The 21967-nt window shown below is 50.9% G+C and overlaps 1 protein-coding gene across 4 annotated transcripts; it reads right to left on the minus strand.

Annotated features, from left to right (window-relative positions):
* Window positions 1-7546: 7546 nt before the first annotated feature.
* On the minus strand, window positions 7547-20377 carry MFSD2A (MFSD2 lysolipid transporter A, lysophospholipid). Of its 4 annotated transcripts, none has more exons than XM_061412390.1 (14): window positions 20119-20377; window positions 18509-18648; window positions 16861-17016; window positions 12803-12926; window positions 12615-12693; window positions 12118-12260; window positions 11575-11665; window positions 11335-11456; window positions 11045-11128; window positions 10208-10291; window positions 10001-10113; window positions 9422-9565; window positions 9155-9331; window positions 7547-8067 (listed from the first exon to the last, which is right to left on the minus strand). In XM_061412390.1, the coding sequence occupies exons 1-14, from the start codon at window positions 20209-20211 to the stop codon at window positions 8004-8006; spliced, it is 1614 nt and encodes a 537-aa protein (XP_061268374.1). In that variant the 5' UTR covers window positions 20212-20377; the 3' UTR covers window positions 7547-8003. The 4 variants fall into 4 exon arrangements, with proteins under 4 accessions (XP_061268374.1, XP_061268373.1, XP_061268372.1 ...); XM_061412389.1 differs by having other exon boundaries at window positions 16861-16985; window positions 18517-18648; window positions 20125-20376; XM_061412388.1 differs by having other exon boundaries at window positions 16861-16985; window positions 18517-18645; window positions 20119-20376.
* Between the last annotated feature and the right edge of the window lie 1590 nt (window positions 20378-21967).

Raw genomic sequence — 21967 nt, forward strand, 5'->3', positions numbered from 1 at the left:
AAGGCAGGAATGTTGTAGGGGCATCCAAGCAACAGGTAGAAGTTGGGTTGGACAATCTGGGTCTCTTCCCTTGTGGCTCTTGTGTCTGGGTCCCTTTAAGGAATAGCAGGGAATGAAACTGCCTAGCACCTGGATGTTAACAGAAAAGACCAAACCCATCTGCTGGGAAACTAACTCAGGAACCTGAGCCCTGGTAGAAGTAAAGGGGAAGGGACTGATACAGAACAAGAGTCTGGGTCCTTAAGAAAGTGACCATTTGGTGGGAAAACAAAAATGATACTAAGTGGGGAAATGAGGACTAGATTCCACTCTGCTTCTGTCTTGATTGGCTGTGTGACCTTGTGTGACTCCATCGCCCTCTCTGAGCCTGGGGGCTACCCTGGGTGGTTCCCTGCCTTCTTCAGTATAGATATCCTTTGAGGCTGCATGGGAGTTCTAAGGTGAAGGTACTGGGATAAGTGACTGCTGTGACTCCAGTGGGAGACAGAGAGACTTCAGGCCTCTTCCCTTGTCTCTGATGAACCACTCTAAGAGCAGGCAGTCCTGTGCCCTCCTTGCTTCTCTGACCTAGATCACCCCAGCATGTCCCATACTCCCTCCAAGCTATCCAGGCCATATTGGATCTCCTTGGAGCAGGGACCTAGTGTACCCACCCCACGTCATTTTCAACAGGATCTCTGTCAGACAGAAGGTAATTTCCTGGATGGGTGAGCAATCAGAGCTCACTCAAGACTGGGCCAATTTAGGGTTTGGGCCTCACCCCGGAAAATGAACAATGTTTTAGGCCATAGCAATCGTTCCCTTCCTTGATTGCCCTGGAGCTGTGAGCCCCACCCTGCCACGCATAGCTTCCCTGGAGAAAAAGAGGGAGGCTCTGGATCTCATCCAAAACACCCAGTCAACCGTTCCCTGGCTCTCCACCACTTCTGTCATTGCTGCTTCTTTCTTCTTCCCTCTCCTGCCTCCCTTCTTAGGGTTGCTAATAAATTTTAGCAAGTAAGGAAATTCACAAACACGGAATTGGCAAATAATGAGGATCAACTGTATGTTTTAACTAGGGGATCCTAGAGGAACCTCTGACTCAGCCTGTTAGATAGAGTCAGGGAAAATTCTCAAAGAGATGGGACTTTGGCTGTGACCTGGAATACAGAGAAGTCTAGACAGAGGGGCTGTGACCACGTCTTGTGGTTTGATATAGAGCTGCTGCTGCTGCTGCTGAGTCACTTCAGTCGTGTCCGACTCTGTGCACAGACAGCAGCCCACCAGGCTCCCCCGTCCCTGGGATTCTCCAGGCAAGAACACTGGAGTGGGTTGCCATTTCCTTCTTCAATGTATGAAAGTGAAAAGTGAAAGTGAAGTCGCTCAGTCATGTCTGACCCTCAGCGACCCCATGGTCTGCGGCCTTCCAGGCTCCTCTGTCCATGGGATTATTCCTAGGTATTCTGTCGCTCTCATGAGTGTGATCTTCTCTTTCATTATATCTTCCAACTCAGCACTGGTCAACAGAACTTTCTGCCATGCTGGGTATGTTCTATAATTATATGAATTCAGTAGCCACTAAGCACATGTGGCTACTGAGAACTTAAAATGTGACCAGTTGGACTGAGAAACTGAATTTTGTTTTTATTCAGTTTAATTATTTTACTTCTAAATTCAAATAGCTACACATGGTAGTGGTCATCATGTTGAAGGATGCAGTTTTAACTGTTTCAGTTTGTATATGTAAAGGGTATTGATTTTTGTATATTAATTTTATAACACATTTCCTTACTGACTTTTTTTGTTTAGATTTTCAGCTGATTCACTTGGGTTCTCCTGGAATACAAAACTACTATCAACAAATAAAGATAACTTTACCTACTCCTTTCCAATTTTTATTTCTTTTCTTATCGCATTGTATCGGTTCATATCTCCAATGAAAGGTTAGATAGTAATAGTAGTGATTGTGTGTATCCTTTTCCTGATTTAGTGGAATTTCTAAGAAATATTATTAATATTAATAGAAAGTAACACTATTTCTTTTTATATGAAAATGATACAAACAGGTGACAAATTATTTGTTTTGTCCCCCAAGTTTGCTCCATCTCCAGTGTTCCCTCTATTACCTAGCAGAAGTGCCAGTCTGTTTCCCAAGTTAGAAATCGAGGCATTGCCTTCATTTCTCTCTCCCTCTCTCACCATTTCTCTGTCAATTTTCCAGGCCAATCAGCTGCCGAATCTGCCTTCTATTTCCACTGCCAGCAGTACCACTGTTTCTTCTATTTCCAGTGCCACTGTGGTACTTTTCACTACCCAGGAGCATGACAAGAGCAGCCTCTTCATTAGTCATCTTGTTTCCACTTTCACTTCCTTCAGTCTTCTCTCCACAAAGCAGTTGATGCGTCTTTCTAAACTCCTGATCTATCACATGGTTCCCCCACTTGAAAGACTCATCAGTGGCTTCTGTCTGCTCTTAGGATAAAGACCAAAACACTTAACGTGGCTCACAAAGCCTGGTACCACCTGCGTCTGTCTTCGCTTTTTTTTTTTTTAATGTAAATCAATTTTCTGTTTAAACCTCTTCAATGACTTTTGGCTGCTCTTAAAAATAAAATTGAAACTTTCACTGTGGGCTGCAGGGCCCTGTATGCCTCTCCAAACCCAGCCCACACCACCTACCCTCTCCTTCATGACTTTCTGGCTGCACTGTTCCTACCTCAGGGGTTATATGTTAGCTGTCTCCTCCACCTGCAAAGCTTTCCCCCAAGCTCTTCAACTGTCTGGCTAATTCTCCTCCTTTGTGATTCGATTCAAACATCACTCTCTCAGAACATTCTTTCCTGAACACCTGTTTAAAATAAACTTAAAATAAAATAGAGACTTCCCTATCAGTCCAGTGGTTAAGATTTCAACTTCTAATCGAGGGGGTGCAGGTTTGATCTCTGGTCTGGGAGCTAAGATACCACATGCCTTGTGGCCAAAAAACCAAAACATAAAACAGAAGCAATATTGTAATCAATTCAATAAAGACTTTAAAAATGATTCACATAAAAAAATCTTAAAATGACCTCTGTATCAGTTCCCTCTATTAGCACAACCTGCTTATTTCTTTCATGGCACGTACTGCAGTCCGAAGTTATTTTATTTGCATGTCCATTTATTTGTCATTGGCCCCACCAAGAATGTAAGCTCTGTTTTGTTCACCATTCTATCCTTAGAGCCTAGTCGGTGTATGACACATAATAGGCTCATTATAAATATTTGTTGCATAAATGGATAGCCAGGGTCCTAGAATCACTGTGGACAGTGACTACAGGCACGAAATTAAAAGACGCTTGCTGGCCTGACCCAGAGTTGCCCCTGCTCAGACCCCACCTCCCAGAGACTGGTGAGTGGGAGTGCTCAGTCAGGGGTGGGGGGACCCCCTCAGTCAGATGGCAAAGGCCCCCAGACTGAGGCTTATACGACTGCAGACCTGCTCCAGCCTCGGCACTGACGGGCTGTGTAGCCTTGAACACGTGTCCTCCTGTCTCTGGGCCTTACTGTTGGACTTGATCATCCCTAAGGACTGATGCAGGGGAACCACTGACTGAAACCACCTGCCCTGGCCAGGGAAGATATTAGTTTAAAAAAAAAAAAAAAGACGCTTGCTGTTTGGAAGGGCTTCCCTGGTGGTTCAGAGGGCAAAGTGTCTCCCTGCAATGCGGGAAACCCAGGTTCGATCTCTGAATCAGGAAGATCCCCTGGAGAAGGAAACGGCAACCCACTCCAGTATTCTTGCCTGGAGAATCCCATGGACAGAGAAGCCTGGTAGGCTACAGTCCACAGGGTCGCAAAGAATTGGACATGACTGAGAGAGAAGAAAAGCCATGCCAAACCTAGACAGTGTATTAAAAAGCAGAGACATCACTTTGCCAACAAAGGTCAATATAGTCAAAGCTATGGTTTTTCCAGTAGTCATCTATGGATGTGAGAGTTGGACCATAATGAAGGCTGAGCACCAAAGAAAGGGTGCTTTCGAACAGGTGGTGGAGAAGACTCTTGAGAGCCCCTTGGACAGCAAGGAGATCAAACCAGTCAGTCCTAGAGGAAATCAGCCCTGAATATTCACTGGAAGGACTGATGCTGAAGCTGAAGCTCCAATATTTTGGTCACCTGATGCAAAGAGCCAACTCATTGGAATAGACCCTGATGCTGGGAAAGATTGAGGGCAGGAGAAGGGGATGATGGAGGATGAGATGGTTTGATGACATCACTGACTCAATGGACATGAGTTTGAGCAAACTCTGGGAGACAGTGAAGGACAGGGAGGCCTGGTGTGCTGCAGTCCATGGGGTCGCAAAGAGTCGGACACGACTTAGCAACTAAAGAACAGAGTCCTAGAGCCAGTCAATGATAGCTCTGGAAATCCTTCTTTGCTGTGTTAAAAGGTATTTTCCCTTTCTTCCAGCAGGTGGAGCCAAAGCCACACCTGGTCCTTAGCAGGGGTCTGTGGAGGGGTGTGTGGTTGGCCTGGCTGAGGACAGTGAAGAGGGAGGGAGAGGCAGGGTTTATAGTGCTGTTGGATCCAAGTGTGAAGGAAGTCAAGGCGGCAAAGTCTCCCAAAGGACAGGAAAGTAGGAGCTCTCCAGAAGAGACGTGGAGCCAAGCCGTCTCTGAGATCCCAGATTGTTTTCCCACTTCCCCCACCTATCCCGCCTCCTAAATCATGCCCTCAAAAGTCAGAAGGGGTTTTTGAGGAGAGCAATTTTCTGTGAACATGAAACTGGAGAGGCAAGGGCTTTCAATTCCAAATCCTCATTGTATAGTTGGGGGAAAGAGAGACCAGGGAAGTGGGTGAGCGGGAGTTGGGTGTAGCTGACAAAGCCCTCGCTCATTAATTTGGCTCCACACAGCCCACCCCTTCCCTCCTTGCCTGGTGCCATGATGAGAGCATTGATTCCCAGAGTTGCCCTAAAGATGCAGGAGGCAGGAATAGCTTATGAGAGGCACGCTGGAGCCAAGACATGCTGGAGTACCAGAGGTCAGAGGTATGTTCCAGGGCCAGGTGGCCTGCGTATAAACCTAGAGCTGGGAACTTGGCAGGGATCTTGGATTTCCTTCTGAAGATGTGTTAGTCACTCGGCCGTGTCCAACTCTTTGCAATCCCATGGACTGTAGCTGGCCAGCCTCCTCTGTCCATGGAATTCTTCAGGCAAGAATACTGGAGTGGGTTGCCAGTCCCCTTTCCAGGGGATCTTCCCAACCTAGGGATAGAACCTGGGTCTCCTGCACTGCAGATAGATTCTTTGTCATCTGAACCACCAAGGAAGTGTCAAGTTCTAAATGACTTAACCCTCTTTTTAAAAATTTGCATTTTAAAAAGATGGTAGAGATAAGGGTTCCTGAGAGATCAGGTAGAACATTTGCATCTGATAATGGGGACTCAAAAGAAGTTTCTAACTTGGAGAGCTATCTTGGTTATCTTAAATAGCTTGCAGAAGGAATCAGATATGGTTTGAGGAGATCAGAAGCCAGTGAAGACACAGGTATAATCATCCAGGTGAGAGAAGATAAAACCTGGGAAGCTATTGCAGGGAGGGGGAAAGAAGCAAACTTGGGTGGTTTAGGGAATTTCTGTTTTAAAGATGGGATTTGGTGCTTATTGATTAGAGTGGAGGGAGAAGGGAGGTGTTAGTGAAGTGAAGTGAAGTAGCTCAGTCGTGTCTGACTCTTTGCAACCCTGTGGACTGTAGCACACTAGGCTCCTCCGTCCATGGGATTGTCCAGGCAAGAATACTGGAGTGGGTTGCCATTTCCTTCTCCAGGGGATCTTCCCAACCCAGGGATCGAACCCCGGTCTCCCACATTACAGGCAGACGCTTTAACCTCTGAGCCACCAGGGAAGCTGAGAGTCCTAGAATGCTCCAGCTGTAGAGATTGGACCAGAGCAGCCTCTAACTCTGAGGGCAGCTCCAAAGGCAGCAGTGGGACCTGGCTTGGTGGTGGCAAAACTATTGGTTCACATAACAGCCTAAAGCAGTGGTTCAAGAACACAGGCCCTATAGTGAGATGACTTCCCTAATGGCTCAGATAGTAAAGCGTCTGCCTACAATGCAGGAGACCAGGGTTCGATCCCTGGGTCGGGAAGATCCTCTGGAGAAGGAAATGGCGACCCACTCCAGTACTCTTGCCTGGAAAATCCCGTGGACGGAGCCTAGTTGGCTATAGTTCATGGGGTCTTAAACAGTCGGATACAACTGAGTGACTTCATCTATAGTGAGATAGCCTGGGTTCAAGTATCAGATTCTCCACTTACTAGTTTTTCTGCACCTCAGTTTCCTGATCTGTAAAATGGGGAAGTTATGAGGACTAATGAAATTTATATTTATTAGGCATGTGTAACAGTGCCTGTAGAAGTGGTTGTGTAGAGCTTCATCCAGTAAATGGAGCTCCAATTCAAAAAAAAAAAAAATGGAGCCCCAAACCCAAAGTAAAAACCAAGCCTAAACAGTTTAACCATGTCTCTTCTCTGGGCCTCATTTATCCATCTACATAAAATAAAGGGCTAAATGAAAAAAGAAAACGAAATTTTAAAAAATGAATAATAACAATAAAATAAAGGGCTAGACTGATAGCCTCTAATCTTGCAAGTGCTGTTTTCTTGATTTTTTTTCTTGGCGGGGGGAGCTTGGCCTGAGTGTGTTACACGCGATGACTTGCTAAGACAAGCTCCTACCAGCTTGCGAGGGCCAATTACTAAATTTTCAGGATAGAATAACCACTGGTAACTTGAAATTGGCTACAGTGGGAACATTTACACTCTAGAAATAGGCAAATGCTACAAACTAGGCGTTTCCCACTGCCCTCCTCCCCGATACCAGTGGTGAGATCCTTCCCCTCAAGCAACACATAGACTGGCCTTCCAACACTGTCATCAGTGATAGAGAATCACAGGTCTCTCGGGCCCCCAGGGTCCTAATCACAGAATCCGCCCCTGCACAGCCAGCCCCGCGTGCTCAGGCACGCACAGGGCAGGAAGCAGAGCGCACAGGCCTGAGCAGAGCAAACTGGCTGTTCTCAGACTCAGGGTACAGTGGGTTGTGGTTAAGATACTGGAGTCTCACACACCTGGGATGTTATCCCAGTTAGATCTCTATTGGCTGTGTGAGTTTAGCCAAGTTTCTCTCAGTAGTGGGGCTCAGTTTCCTCACCTGTAAAATGGGGACAGGGGACTTCCCTGGTGGTCCAGTAATTAAGACTGTGCTCCCACTGCAGAGGGCGTGGATTCTAACCCTGGTTGGGGAACTAAGACCCCACATGCCACATAGCCAAAAAATTTAAAAATACTAATAAAATAAAATGAGGACAGTCCTGACCCAGCAAAATGGTTCCCAGGATTAAGTGAGAACACCATCAAGGTGAGAGGAAAACTTCCACAACTGGGCCTGGTACAGACAGGTATTTAGTAAACGTTAGCCAATGCTGTTGTTACACCCCCACACACATTCTGGCTCCCTCTTACTCTCTGCATCCTGGAACAGAAGGGCTCAGTGAGTTGCTGAGAACAAAGGCAGAAACAGGCAGCTCAGTTTTCCAGCTTTTATGAAAATTAATAACATTAATAGCTTACAGACATATACATACATACACACTGCTATATACATGGTCATTAAGTTATTAATTAGTCTCTGTATACAACGTTTCTACATTAGTGTTCCAGGCTAGGCCCAATCAGTCCTTGGCATATTCACAGTAGCAGTCCCTGGGCTTGGCCCCTAGGGTGGTCACAGGGAGGCTGGCGGCTGATGCCCGCCCCATGATAGGCACAGGAGGTGTCCTGGGTCACTTACTATGAAGTCTTTAGCTCCCTTCCTGGCATCTGGAGACCAGCTATTCAGGGAGCAGCCTACGATGAAGTCTTTAGCTCCCTTCCTGGCATCTGGAGACCAGCTATGCAGGGAGCAGGCAAGCGGGCCTCGATTCCTCGTGTGGCCTGGTGACCCAGGCCCTGTATATAGTGGCTTCGGGCCATCCAGTAGGTACTAGAGGATGCTGGCCAGTTCTGTAGAGTCTGTGTCAGAGCAGCCTGAGCTGCTGGCCTCTTCCCTGCAAGAACCAGAGGAGACGGGTTGGAGGAAGCATCCTTACTCACCTGCTTGTTCCCCGAGGGATCTTGGCTCTGCAGGCTTAGCTGACTGCCAGGTTAGTCTAAATCACAGGACAGTGCTTGTTCACTCCCACTCTCAGCCCAGAAACTGCTGAGGTTTGTTCACTGTTCCTGCTGTCCTCAAGGCACCCCAAGTTCCAGTACTACATCCTGGCCTGGGCGGGTTGATGAGCTGGCATAACTCACTCCACCCTGCTCTCTGGTCTTCACACTGAGGTCCTGCATGCCAGGAGAGCCATGAAGAGTATGGGCTCTGGAGTTAGAATACAGGGGCTCAAACCCCAGGTCTGCCCCTTATCACTTGTCACACTTCTGATTAAGCCTCACTTTCTTCATCTGCAGAGTGAGAATCACAGGAATCTCTGATGCCCAAGGCTGTTAAGATGACCACAGGAGATCATGAGCACACTCTCTAAAATGTAAACCGCCTTAGGTGACGGGGATTTTTGTTTGTATCATTCACTAGACCAAGGCCTGGCACACAGGCTTCCCATATACGTACTTGATGAATGAATAAACGTAAAACCAACTCAGCATAAGCAGACAGCAAAGGGCTCAAGAAACATTAACTAGGAGACTTTCCCAGTGGTCCAGTGGTTAAGAATCCACCCTCCAATGCAAGGGGATGTAGTCTTTAGCTCCCTTCCTGGCATCTGGAGACTCATCGATTCGATTCCTGGTTGAGGAACTAAGACCCCACATACTGAGGGGCACCTAAGCCCGCATACTGCAACTACAGAGGTCCCATGCCGTAACTAGAGCAGCCTGCATGCTGCAACAAAGATTCTGTGTGCTGCAACTCGATGCAGCCAAATAAATATTTTTTAAAAATAAAATAGTCAAAAAGAAGAAAAGATACATCAACTGCCATTGTGATGAACTGGCAGAGGGGAAGGGCAGAGGAGAAGCGGTGGAGGGGAAGATGTGTGGGAGGCAGATCCGAGCTTGGCAGCTCCAGGAGGTGCTTTTCAAGGGCTTAGACTGGATGATGCTCTTTTGTCCACCAACCATCCCTTGCCCACTCACCTCAGAGCCTGCAGGGCCTTCTTGTTCTGCCGCCGCTTCTCCTCATCAATGGGGTACAGCTTGAAGAGCAGCAGGCCTATGAGGATGAGGACTATGGGAGCCATGGTCACCAGCATCTTCAGCGTGAACTTGACACGTGCCGGCTGGGAGCAGCCACGGGTCTGGTACCCGGTGAAGCTGTGGGGCCCAGTGGTTAGGGGAGTGGTGAGGAGGGGGCACCTGGGGCCTGCCCCTGCCCAGCATTACCCAGACCCCCACCCCACTCACTCCAGACTGAGGGTGGAGATGCCCAGAGAGACTCCAGAGGCAAACTTGGTGAAGAAGACGTAGAAGGAGAAGAAGATGGGCTCGGTCCCGTGGATGTGGGGCTGCTTCAAGTGGAAGTCATCAATGACGTCGGGCAGCATGGACCTGCACACAGGGGTGGCAGCCATGAGCACCCTCCCACCTAGCAACCCCAGGCCTCCACTAGCCGGTGTGGTCCAGGTCAGTAAGAGCGCTCCTCTGGGAGCTGGCAGTTCTATAGTACACACACACAGTTCAGTGATGAGATGGCAACTTCACGTGAATCAAAAAAGAAGGCCTTTTCCTCTGAGATGAAGTAGCCCCACATGTAGCTGCTCAGCTGGGCAAGTAAAGTACAGGGTTTGAACCCCCATTTCCCATCCTGACTAGGTGTGCTCAAGCAGTTCACAATCTGTACAACTGTACCGGGAGGACCTGCCCCACTCCCAACCTGGACCTGCAGAAAGAGAAGTCCCCACAGATTCTCCCTAAGGAGTTTCAGAACTGGGGAGGTGGGAGGCTGGGGAACATACCAATATATATATATATATATATACTTACCATGGTAGTAAGAAGGCAGCTGCAACGCTGATGCCAGCTGCCACAGCCACCACGTATGTGACAATCAGATTACTCTCCATGAGGGCCACCAAGATGAGAAATGGCACTGCTGACTAGGAGAGTGGGTGTAGGAAGATGAGTCAGCTGGGGGGCTCCCAGCAGTAACCCCCAGGCCAGCCCAGGCCCTACCCTTTCAGCTCCACTCACCGAGATTCCAATGTACACAGCTGTCTTTTTGCCAAACCGGGTTAGGAACCACTGCCAGATGGGGATGGTGACTGTGGCTGAGAACTGTGGAGGGGCAAAGGGGTGAAGAAGTGGGTTAGAGCCCTGGAATCCCTCTTGCCCTTCCCAGGACTCCAAAGGTGCTCCTAGCCCTGACCAGGAGCAGCCAGCTGCCATCCCCTGGATTGCTCCACGGCAGCTGATGGCTCTTCAAGGAGCTAGGACAAAGTCCTGATCTTATCTGCTGCCCTCTGAATACAGAACTCCGAGTTCTGGCCTCCACATCTTTGCTTTCGCTATGCTTTCTACTTGAACATCTAACCCCAATGCTTTCTTTTTTCCCCAGTGTTACTAAGATATAATTGACAAGAACATTGTACTAGTTACTAGTTCAAGGTGTACAATATAAAGATATTTTTAAAATATTTATTTGGCTGTGCCAGGTCTTAGTTGCAGCACTCAGGATCTTTTTTTTTTTTTTCCTCCCCATAGTTGCAGCATGCAAACTCTTAGTTACAGGATATTCTGTGGCGGCATGTGGGAGCTAGTTCCCTGGCCAAGGACTGAACCCAGACCCCCTGCATTGGGAATGTGGAGTCTTAGCCACTGGACCACCAGGGAGTCCCAATAGATTTGATATATGTACCCAACTCTTTCTTTCATAGTCCTACCTAAGCCACTGTAGGTCAGATCCAAATGTTCTGAGAAGCCTCCCTCATCCCTCACGATCTTGGCCAGTCTGGGAAATATCCTCTGGCTATCCAAAGAACCATCTCACTGCCTAAGCCCCTTCAGCCACCCTTGGGGCCCCACACGCACCATGATTGCCAGGAGCAGATTCTGGAATTCGTTCCGAAAGCCCAAGGTGTAGGTACAAAACAAGGCAAAGTTCCCCTCCACCAGCTGGGGGCCAGGACGGTGTAGCAGGAAGAAAGACAAAGAAACAGGTGCTGATGGAGCTGAGCCTCGAAGACTCTTTGCATGCTCGGGGGACCTCTGCTCACCCCAGCCCCATTCCACCTGTCCCTCAGGCCCTGTCACATTCTAAGGCCTATCCCATCCCCTATTGCACTCCCCCATCAGGCTGAGCATATCAGAGCCCCACTCACCATGAAAGCCAAGGAGGTGAAGAGGAAGCCGGCAATAAGCTTGATGTACGGCCCATGGCTCATGACCAGCCGGAGGCCCCGAAAGAAGGGCATCTGCTTGGTCTGCTGAGTCTCGTAGGATTCTGGGGGCCAGAGGGGACAGTGAGCAGGAGCAGAGGCCCCTCCCAGAGTCTGAGGCCCAGGCAGAGGGACAAAAACTGCCCCACGATGGGGCCTGTACCCCTCCCTGGGACCCCTCACCTCTCTGTTCCCGCACGCCCAGGATCAAGATGACAGCACAGATGACATAGATGGAGGCAATGACTCCTGCCGCCAGCAGGTATGCATTTTGCTATAAAGCAGGTAAAGATCACATAGAGACACAGTCAGTCTGATTTCATCCCAGCTCCCAGCAGCTCTACTCAATGACCTTTGATCAGTCCCTTCTCTGGGGGCCTCTCTGTCTCCATCTGTGAAATGAGAAAGTTAGCTTGGGCCTACTGCTGCTTCCCAAGGCTGGAACAAGCCCAGATGAACTCTAAAAAGGCCAGGATGTGGAGTCTGAAAGCCCACAGTTCAAATCTTCCGAAACCTAGTTTCTGCAACTCACTAGCTATATTACATTGGACAAATTATTTAGCCTTTCAGTGCATCAGTTTCCTTATCTGCAAAGTGGACATATTAAAACTGTATGTAACAAATGCCCAACAAATTACCAACACTAGCCATTATTACTATTCTGAGGATAACTGCAAACCCCATCATTCCTCATCTTCCCCCATCCCTGCCCTGCCAAGAACTCACCGTTTCTTTGATCGAGGTGGAACTCTGCGTGCGATTGACTGTAGAAGCATTGGCATCCGGGATACAAGGCGAATCTGCTTGGCCCACGATCTGCCCCTGGATTGCTGTGCCCAGCACTGTACCTAACACCTCCACGGTCATCCCTGAGCAGAAAAAAAGGTCCTTTGGAAGGGCCGCATGGCTTGTGGGCCCCCAGGGAGGAACGTCAGATGGATAGAAGCCCCAGAAGCTCTAGCCCCAAGAGATGGAAACAGCTCCGGATGGAATGGTTATAGATGGCATCTTGGCTTAAACTTGTGGTCTTGCTGTGTGACCTCTGCCTGGTCCTTGTACCTCTCTGGTCTCAAGAGAGCAATCAGTTATTTTTTAGTATGGTTTCACACCTTCTCCCAAGAGCAGAGAGCTGAGCCCAAAAGGGAAGAAACATGGTAGGAGAGTCAAGGAGTGGGGGACTCTGGGTGCCTGGTGGGTGGGATCAGTGGGCGGGGGAAACTTACGATAGGCAGTGGCAGAATCACGCTCACTCTGCTCCGTGCTGATGAACATGGTGAGAGCTGAGTAGGGAACGTGGAAACACTGGCATGGAAGAGAGGCCCTCGGCCAGTCAGACGATGGACAGACAGATGTGGCTTTGGGCACCAACCCCGGAGGCCCCAGGGACTTCCTTCCCCCTGCCCACACTCACCGTGACCAGCGTTTCAAAGAGGCAGTAGAAAAGCAAGTACCACAGGGTCTGGCCCTGGTGGAAGTCGGGCACGAACCAGATGAGGAAGTAGGCGATGATGGCCAGGGGGGTGGAGAAGGTGATCCTGAGGAAGGGGAGAGTCTGAGTGGGAGCTGGATGCCAAAACCCCAGGATTCGGGCCCGGCCTGGACTCTTCAGCAGCCCCACAGGGTGCCTGGTGGGAAGGAAATTCCTCCCTCTGGATCCACCCACCCCAGGGTCTCTGGGAAGGTACTGATGGCCAACCCTGGAAGGGCAGACTGAGACAGGGTTCTGGCCTACAATTCCGAGCATGGAGCAGGAGGTCAGACCCTTCTGAGTCTTGACTGCCTCTCCCTAGGGGTTAAGGCTCTAGACACAGGGGCTTTCTATGGGCTGGGGGATGAGAATGGAGGCTGAGACTTTGGGGAGAAGAAGCAGCCCCAGTGCTGGGGTTCTCACCATTGTGTGTACACACGGGGTGAAGGGAGGCTAATTCCAGGGGAAGATTTCCTTCTGGAGCGGCCACAAGGGAGGACTGGGCCCCATGAAATAACTATAAGCAGGGTTGGGGGTGGCAAAGGTCTGCCTCCCCACATGTGAATCCCATGGTCCAGAAAGATCCCACATGCCGCAGAGCAACGGAACCCAGGCCCCACTACTGAGCCTGTGCTCCGCAACAAGAGAAGCCCTCCACCATGAGAAGCCCATGAACTTCAGCTAGAGAGAGGTCCCTGCAACTGGAGAAAGCCTGTGTGCAGCACCCAAGACCCAGTGCTGTCAAACATAAAATAGATAAAATCTTAAAAAAAAATAGAAAAGGCAGCTGAGAACCAAGGCCATGGAGACCCATGGTTAGAAGGGCCCACAATTCAGGGATCCAGTTCTGGCTCTACTACTAACTATTAATAACTTGGTCTTGGGCAAGTTATTTACCTTCTCTGAGACTCATTTTCTCATCTGTAAAATGAGAGTAGTAAGAACACCTACCTCACCTTCAACATTTACTCAAGAAATATTCAAGTGCTAACTCTGAGCTGAGTGCTATTCTAATGACTTGGGATGGATCAGGAAACAAAACAGACAAATCACTGCCCTCATGACATTCACATGCTAGTTGGCAAACAAAAAAAAATAAACATAAGATATGTACTATCCAGCCTTAAAAAGGGATGAAATTCTGAAACATGCTACAGTATAAACCTAGAAGTGACACAGAAAGACAAATCTGGTATGATCCCACTTAGATGGGTCAGATTCACAGACAGAAGACAGTTGGTTGCCAGGGGCTAGAGGGAAAGAAGGAATGAAGAGTTAGTGTTTAATGGGTACAGAGTTTCAGTTTGGAAAAAGTTCTGGAGATGGTTGTGCAATAGTGTGACCATACTTAATGCCACTGAATTGTACACTCGCAAATGGCTAAAATGGTAAATTAAAAAAATTTTAAATAGTGTATTTTATCACACACACGCACAAAAGCTACGTAACGTATTAGATGGTAATTAAGTGTTATGGAAAATAGAAAGCAGGCTGAAGAGGATTAAGAGTATGGGGGTACAATCCATAGCCAAGTGGCCTGAGTTGCCCTCATTGAGAAGGTGACCTCTGCGCCAAGATGAGCGGGAGTTGGCCTTGCAGAGCTTGCAGGGCAAGGGTGCTCAGGCCGGAAATGTGCCCCAGCAGGTCTGGGGAGTACCAAGGAGGTCAGGGGGCTGGAGTATGGGAGATGGAATTAGGAGATGAACTTGGAGAGGAAAAGGGATGCCTGGGCTCTGCAGGCCACTGTAAGGACTTGGGCTCTGCGTCATTGGGTTGAAGTAGTTAATATTAAAATGTAGACCAGCGCTTGGGACACAGCGCCGTGATTATCACACCAGGAAAGCCCAGCAGGAGACTTCAGGAGCTGCAAAGCCCTGGGCTGGGACTCCGACCTCAGGCCCAGCCCTGCCACATCTGCCACGTGGCCCTGCTGACACCCTGCCCCTCACTGGCGGCCTTGGGAACTCCAGGAAAGCGTTTGTCAAAGTCTTCCTGGTCTGAAAAGGAAGACCTAAATGCTGACTGAGGGCAGGGGCTGATCTGAGGCCTAGGAGGAGAGGGGCGTCCCAGGGCTCATGAACCCCTGGAAGGCCCAGCCTCTTCTTACACTGGAAGGAGAAGGGTTCCCAGGTCCTGACAGGTATGGATGGAGAGTTGGGTCATGTGTATTACATGGCAGCCTTCAGCACGCACTCAGATGGGGGTGGGGGACCACGCAGATATTGCCAGGAGGTCCCACCCAGACAGCTGAGGACATGTCCAGAGACATGCGTCAAATCAGAAACCAGCCCTAAGGGCCCTCAGCTACTTCACCAAGTGGGCTGCCACACCTGCCCAGGCAGGCAAGATGGCCTCGGATCCTACCTCCCACAGAGAGGGCTTCCTCCCCTCCCCCTGCCTCACCCCACCCCACCCCTCCTCTCCTGTCCCAAATCCTCCCAGAACAAGGGCTGCTCTGGCAGCCCTCGCCAAAATACTCCCGTCCAAGCAGCCGGCCGCTGAGGAAGCTGAGGAACCAAATGTGACTGAAAGTAACCCGGGTTACTGCTGCCTCAGGCTGGCCCGAGTGGCTGCCTGCCATTGGCTGTGCCTCATGAGGAGATGTGGCAGCGGAGCCCCGCCCCCCACCAGCTGCCAGGGAGGCGGGTACAACGGACTGCGGGTACAGGCGGGTACAGGGCCCCTGAGGCAGTCTCAGGGGCTGGCTCCCTGGGAGCCCCAGCATCCTGCGCAGGTAAGGCAGGCTCTCCTGTCCCCTGGCCACAAAGCCTGGATCAAAGGCCTCGACCTGGGCCTTCGCCAGGGGCTGGCGGGGTTTTGGAGGGAGGGGGGCCTCGTGGGAAAGGAAGCTGTGGGTGGGGGGGCAGGGACTGTGGGAAGAGCTTTGAAGGCCTTGAAGGCCGGAGACCAGGTATGCGCGCCCCTGGGGCAGGAAGGCGCCCACTTGAGCGTGGATGGGCCAGAGATGAAAGGGGTATGTCCTCCTCCCCCCCAACCACCAAGCAGGATGTCCTGGAGGGAACCAGAGCTCCGGCCTGTTCGCCTGTCCCTTGTGCCTGCCTTTGCCGTCTGATCTGTGGCACCACCTCCCCCAACCCTGCCTCACAGTCTGAAGCTGAGGAGTGTAGGCTTTGTATCAAAGGAAAAGGTCGTTCTCAGGGCCCAAGAAGCCAGAGGTTAGGCACTCCCATTCTCGGTTTTATCATCCACCCATACCCCACCTCCAGGAGCCACTCTGCAGGGGTGTCCAGTTATATATTACTTAATGTGTCAGGCACTGTTCTAAGTACGTTATATGCTGTGTGTGTGTATTAGTCACTCGGTCAGGTCCGACTCTTTGCAAACCCATGGACTGTAGCTCACCAGGTTCCTCTGTCCATGGAATTCCCCAGGCAAGAATACTGGAGTGGGTTGCCATTCCCTTCTCCAGAGGCTCTTCCCAACCCAGGGATTGAACCCACATCTCCCGCACTGTAGGCAGAGTCTTTACTGTCTGAGCCACCAGGGAAGCCAAGTACATTATATATTACAAAATTTAATTTTCACCACAACCCAGTGAGGAAGATATAATTATTATCTCCACTGTGCAGATGAAGGAACTTGAGGCTGAGGAGTTAAACTGTCTTGCCCAAGGTGGTACAGCTATAAGTGGTCAAGTTGGTATTAAAACTGAAGCAGGCTGGCTCCAGAATGTAACCTTTCAACCGCTATAGGAAGTGATGGAGTGGAGAGGTTAGAATTCCAGTTTCATGGAAGGGAAAGGACCTTGGGGAGGAATGGGGCCTGAGACAGGGGAATCTTCTCAGTCTAACAGCTAGACCAGCCTGAACTGGCAAGAGTTCCAGTGCCCATGACTGGTCCAGCTGAGGCCCTGCTGAGGCTTTTGCCATCATTCCTTCTTCTCACCTCCCAGGCTGACAAACCAGAGGGAAGAACCATGGGGTAGCAGACACACCAGAGGCCCCGCCTTCTACCACCGTGAAGGAGCATCTTCTACTCACCAGGGCATGAGGCGGCCCAGGCGGGTCCAGGGAGATTTGCTAATGCAGAAGCCCACCAAGGGGTCTGTGATGGCATCCCAAGCTCGGCCCACGAATAGGATGATGGAAGCAGAGAAAGGATCCACCTGGGATGAGTAACAGGAAAAAGATGACTCCCTCTTCCTTCATCTGATGGGCAACCTCAACCCTCACTGATGGGCAAAAGCGGGGGTCCCTCCCCACTTCAGCCAGGCCATTAGGACCCTGTACTGCTCCTACCCAGGCCTCAAGCATCATCACTTGCCTTGTTAATAATGATAATTACAGTCACCCAATAGCAGTGGTACTGTGTGTCTCCTGAGAAACTTTGCCAGGTCCCCCCTCTTCTGTCCTCCCCTCCACTGCCTTTGAAAACTCATCAATTAGACTGAATCCAGATTGCATTTCCTTGTCTCCCTCTCACAAGCCCCTAACCACCTGATGCCAGAACGAGCATTTGAGGGACTTCCCTAGTGGTCTAGTGTCTAAGACTCTATGCTCACAATGCAGGGGGCCCAGGTTTGACTCTTGGAGGGGGAATAAGATCTCACATGCTGCAACTAAGTGTAACTAAGACCCAGTGCAGCCAAATAAAAGCAGAGATAGCATTTTCTGGGTCACCACAGTGGCCCTCAGTTTTCCCATCTGTATAATGGTGTATGATCCCTATTTTACAGGGTCGAGCTCTATCTTGGATGTGGAAAAAGGATTAAATAGAGTAGGCTGTTACCATCACTACCCATTAAAGTTATACCTCTGCCTCCAGAACATCTCGGCTTATAGACAATTTTTCTGGACTCTTCTTTATTCAAGGCTCTGCTATTACTATCACTATTACTATTACTCCAAGAAGATGGAGAGGACTTTCCTCATCTGACTTTTCTAACTTTTTACATTTTGACAGGGGGTTAGTCGTATTTGCACCCAACTTAGGACCCAGGGCATGGGAGTTGCTTGGAAACTAGCTACTTAAAGGGAGTCATTTGTCCTATCTGGGGCTCAGGGTTCCCCATCTGTAAGCGGATACCACTAAGATGCCTTGTTTGCAAAGTCAGAAGTTACATGCAAAAGACAGCCGGTGTGTGCACCCTGAGAGCCTTGGCAGTTTGGCCTCCCACTCTTGCACCAGACAAGGTGAATTCTCAGGATGCCAGGCTGCTGGCCGAGGAGCCCTGTGACACCCTAAGTACCCTGTGAGGGCCCCTCTGTCCACTTGCATGCCTCTGCTCCTTAGGTGAAGGTGGGATGCACCTCATCCACAGGCCTGACAACATCCACCAATCTCCGAGCCAAGCCAGCTGACTGCCGTCCAACTGGGGACATGGTGTGCCAGTCTCTTCTAAGAACGTCAGAGCGGGCTTTATTCTCTCACACCATTGCCTACCCCTCCAGGCTCTGTTGCTTTTGCCAGGCAAGGAGGAGTTGCCTGACCTTGCCAGCTAAGACTCCTGGGGCTGAGAGACTCCCCTTCTGGATACTCTCCAAAGCCTTATTTCTACTCCACTGTGACTCTGAGAGGCAGAAGTGGAGGGGTGCCTAGTCCCATTTCCCAGTTGAGGGAAAAAACCCTAGCCTAGAGTCCGTAGTCTCTCCCACCTTGGGATGATGGAGGAGCCCTAGGGAGTTCAGCTCACTCACCTGAGCTACATCCAACAGGTAGATCTGCAGGAAGAACCCCAGGGCACATCCCGTCACCTGATACGGGGCTCCCCCAACTGCATAGCATAGTTTGTTGCAAATGGACAACTGTTTTTTCTTCTTTGGTTCCTTCTGGGAAGAAGAGGAAAGAATGAAGAGACCTGGAGACGAGACTGGCCTCCATTGTAGAACTTTCCAGAGCCAAGACCATCCCTCTAACCAACTCTGCCAGGAAGGATAATTCTGCCTTGCCCTGTTACCACCCAGGGAAGAGTTCACTTCTCACAAGAAAAGAGAGGTCTTCTCTGTTTTTAAAAATCTGGAAAAGGCGAATTCATACTGAAGAAGTAGCCCCTAAGCCACCTCACCCCAACCCCAGATCATCAGTGCCCCATCCCTTAATGACTCCCCCCCGCAAGGCCTCAATAATGTTTCTTTCCAAGTTGAAGGGGGAGTATGCTCCAGCAGTGAACCTGTCCCCACCTGGCACCAACTGCCACAACCTGAAAATCCTCTTGCTGCCAAAAGCTGCCTAAGCCCAGGCCTGGCTCCCGCCATAGTTCAGAGGGTAGAACCCACCTGCCTACTGGGTGAGAGCTCTAGAGATCTTTAAGGGCCCAGCCCAGTTGGCTGTAGGCACAGCTGTTCCTTCCATCTGTCCCAGAGCCTCCCTGGCCCCTGGAGGCAGCCAGACCTTCAGGCAAACCCAGGAGATGCCCTCCCCTACCTCTCCCTGTCCCCCTCCCCCAGTGCCCAGGGGATCTTGTTGTGGGGACTGGGGAATAGCGGGTAGGAAAGCCTCTAGGTGCTGGGTTGGGCCCTCTCTGGGTGGGGCACTAGGGAGGTTAAGGTTGCCCAGGGAAAGTAGATTACTCATACATTGCAGCAGCATTAATTGCTTACCCAGGCTCCTTCCAAAGATCGGTTAATAAAATTAAAACGAAAAGGCAGTCACCTCCCAGGCAGATATATTGCCTGGGATCCCTCTCTGGGGCCGCCTGATGTCACTGGGTCCTTCATTACGTCCAGAGAGCTGGGAATGGGGCCGAAAGTCAAGACAGGCAAAGCGCAAAGTGTACGCGCGGCCGATACCTACACTCACACAGAGCCTACAGGATGCGGCTCCTTTAAGAGCAGAGCTCTTGTTTTATGAATGAACTTGATCCGCCCTCGCCCTCGCCGTAGAGTTGAGAAGCTAGCGTAGGATGTGGGGGGTGGGGAGTAGGCGGATGAGAGATGGGGGACCAAGGTGGGTTTCTCAGATTTCTGGGGTCTCCCTGCCGTCTAGGGCAGCAAACTTTAGCGGCTGATCACAGAGGAACGGAAACCTGCTAGGCAGAGCCGGGCACCACGTGGAGCTGCCTGTAAGGCTGCTCTCCAGAAATGCCCAGAGCTGGGGTGGGCAAAAGGGGGGCCTGGCGCCTACAAACCTTTTCCATCACTCCCCGCCTCCAGGGCACCCCCAGAGCTCTCTCTTGCCTCTGAGTTCTTCTGTCCCTGGCTTAGCCCAGTGTGTCCCAGAACCAGGCTTATCCCGCGACGCCCCCATCTCATCCTGGCCCCCCATCCCAGACCCTCCATCTGGGGTTGCGGGGACCTCACCTTCACCTGGACCGGGCGTTCACCGGCTTGGAGGATGCCAGTGGGCAGAAGTCCCGCGGCGGAGCCGCTCTCGGCGCCCTCTCCTTTGGCCATGACCCGCGGGCCACGCCGCCCGGGGACCGGGAAGCCGGGATGCTCCTCTGCTCCGCGGGCCTCCGCTCCGCCCGGGCTCGCGTTGTAGTTGTAGCCGCCGCCGCCACTTCGGTCGCCGCACACAAGTTAACCCGGCAGGCGGCTGGGCGAAGCACTCTCTCCCCTGCACGCCCCCCGCGCCTCTTAAAGGTTCGTCCAGCCCTCTCTGATCTGGCCAATCCTGGAGCTTTGCTACCCCGCCTCCAGCCAATCCTGGAGCGCGCCGGTCCTCCCGCCTGCCCAAACCACCCGGCCTGCTAGCTGGTGCCATCCAGCCACGTTCTCTAGTCCGGAACCCGTATCCGGCTGCGCGTGCTCCGCGCAACATCGGGGGAAGGCCTGGAGACCCACCTGACACGCACGAGGAAACTGAAGCCCAAGGCTAAAAGTGACCTGCCCACGGACCCCCAGAGTGAGTTCTCCCAGAGCGAGATCTACACCTCATGACTTCGAACCCGCAGGTCCAGGAAAAGTAGGAGTTCCAAAGCCCACTGCCCCCTTTTAACTTCTGGAATCAAGTCGAGTCTCCTTCTGCTCTAAACCTGGAGTATGTAGCGCTGGCACTTTCCTAACCGACGCCTCTCTCTCTTTCCCCAAGATGGACTATTTCTTCTTGTGGACAGAGGCATCTTTGCGGTCCTCATGATGGGGGAGAAAGACAAGCTGAGGTAACCAGGCAACGCAGAGGCAACGCTTTGCCTTGGGCAGAAACCCCCACTTTGTGGAAAGGCGTGGAGACCACAGCCGTTAGCACACAATGATAGTAACAGCAGCATTTTATGGAGAACTTCCTCCAGGCTTGACAGGATCTCCTTCAGCCCTTTAACCACCCTGTGAGGGTGGTACTATTATTATCTCCGTTTTACAACTAAGGGGAGGAAAACGCAAATGAAATAGCTGTAATGTGGCAGAGCCAGGGCTAGGTTTTGCCCCATTTCAAAGCCTTCCCTCTTCATTGCACCGCCGCTATCCCTCTCAGCAAAAATGAAAAGGCTGAACCTGTCTCCCCAACAAGAAGCCCTGGGATATAGGAAGCCCTGAGTTGAAACAGTCAAGGAAAGATTTGAAAGAGTGCTGAATAATCTGCTCCTTGAAAGAAGGTGGGAGGGGAATTCCCGGGCGGTTCAGTGGTTAGGACTCTGAGGGCACTCCATCACTGGTGGAGAATTAAGATCCTGTAAAGCCTTGGGGTCTGGCCAAAAGAAAAAGAAAGAAGATGGGGGGCCAGACAGATGTCGAAAAACAGTCTTTTACCACCGGTGTGTCCCTTGTGTCACCGTCACTCCTGGCTTCCCAGACACTCAAGAGGCCAAGAGGGGGCCAGTTGGCACTGACCAGTGAAGTGATTGCTCAAAGGCCACTCAATCCTTTGCCTGTGGTTGCTGTGTCAGGTCCTTTTTTCTTTCATAAAATCTTATTGCCAGCAGGAGAGATGAGGTCTCGCAGCCCCATGATGGCCACACCAAGCTTCCTCATCTGCCTTAGAAAATCCCCATCTTGGCCACTGCTGAGAGCCAAGGTGAGGCAGCTGAATTGGTGCAAAGGGCCTGGACTGGCCCCCATGGCTCTGCCATGAGCTGTGTGACACTCTTCTATGTCTGCCCCTCTCTGGGCTTGAGTCCACAGCCCTAACATCCTCAGCCCTAGGGGATTACACTGCATCAGAAGTGATTTAGACCCCAGTCAAACCTTGAGCTCTCAGAAAGTGAGAATCACA

This window comes from Bos javanicus, chromosome 3 (assembly GCF_032452875.1).
Source record: "Bos javanicus breed banteng chromosome 3, ARS-OSU_banteng_1.0, whole genome shotgun sequence".
NCBI classification, from domain to species: domain Eukaryota; kingdom Metazoa; phylum Chordata; class Mammalia; order Artiodactyla; family Bovidae; genus Bos; species Bos javanicus.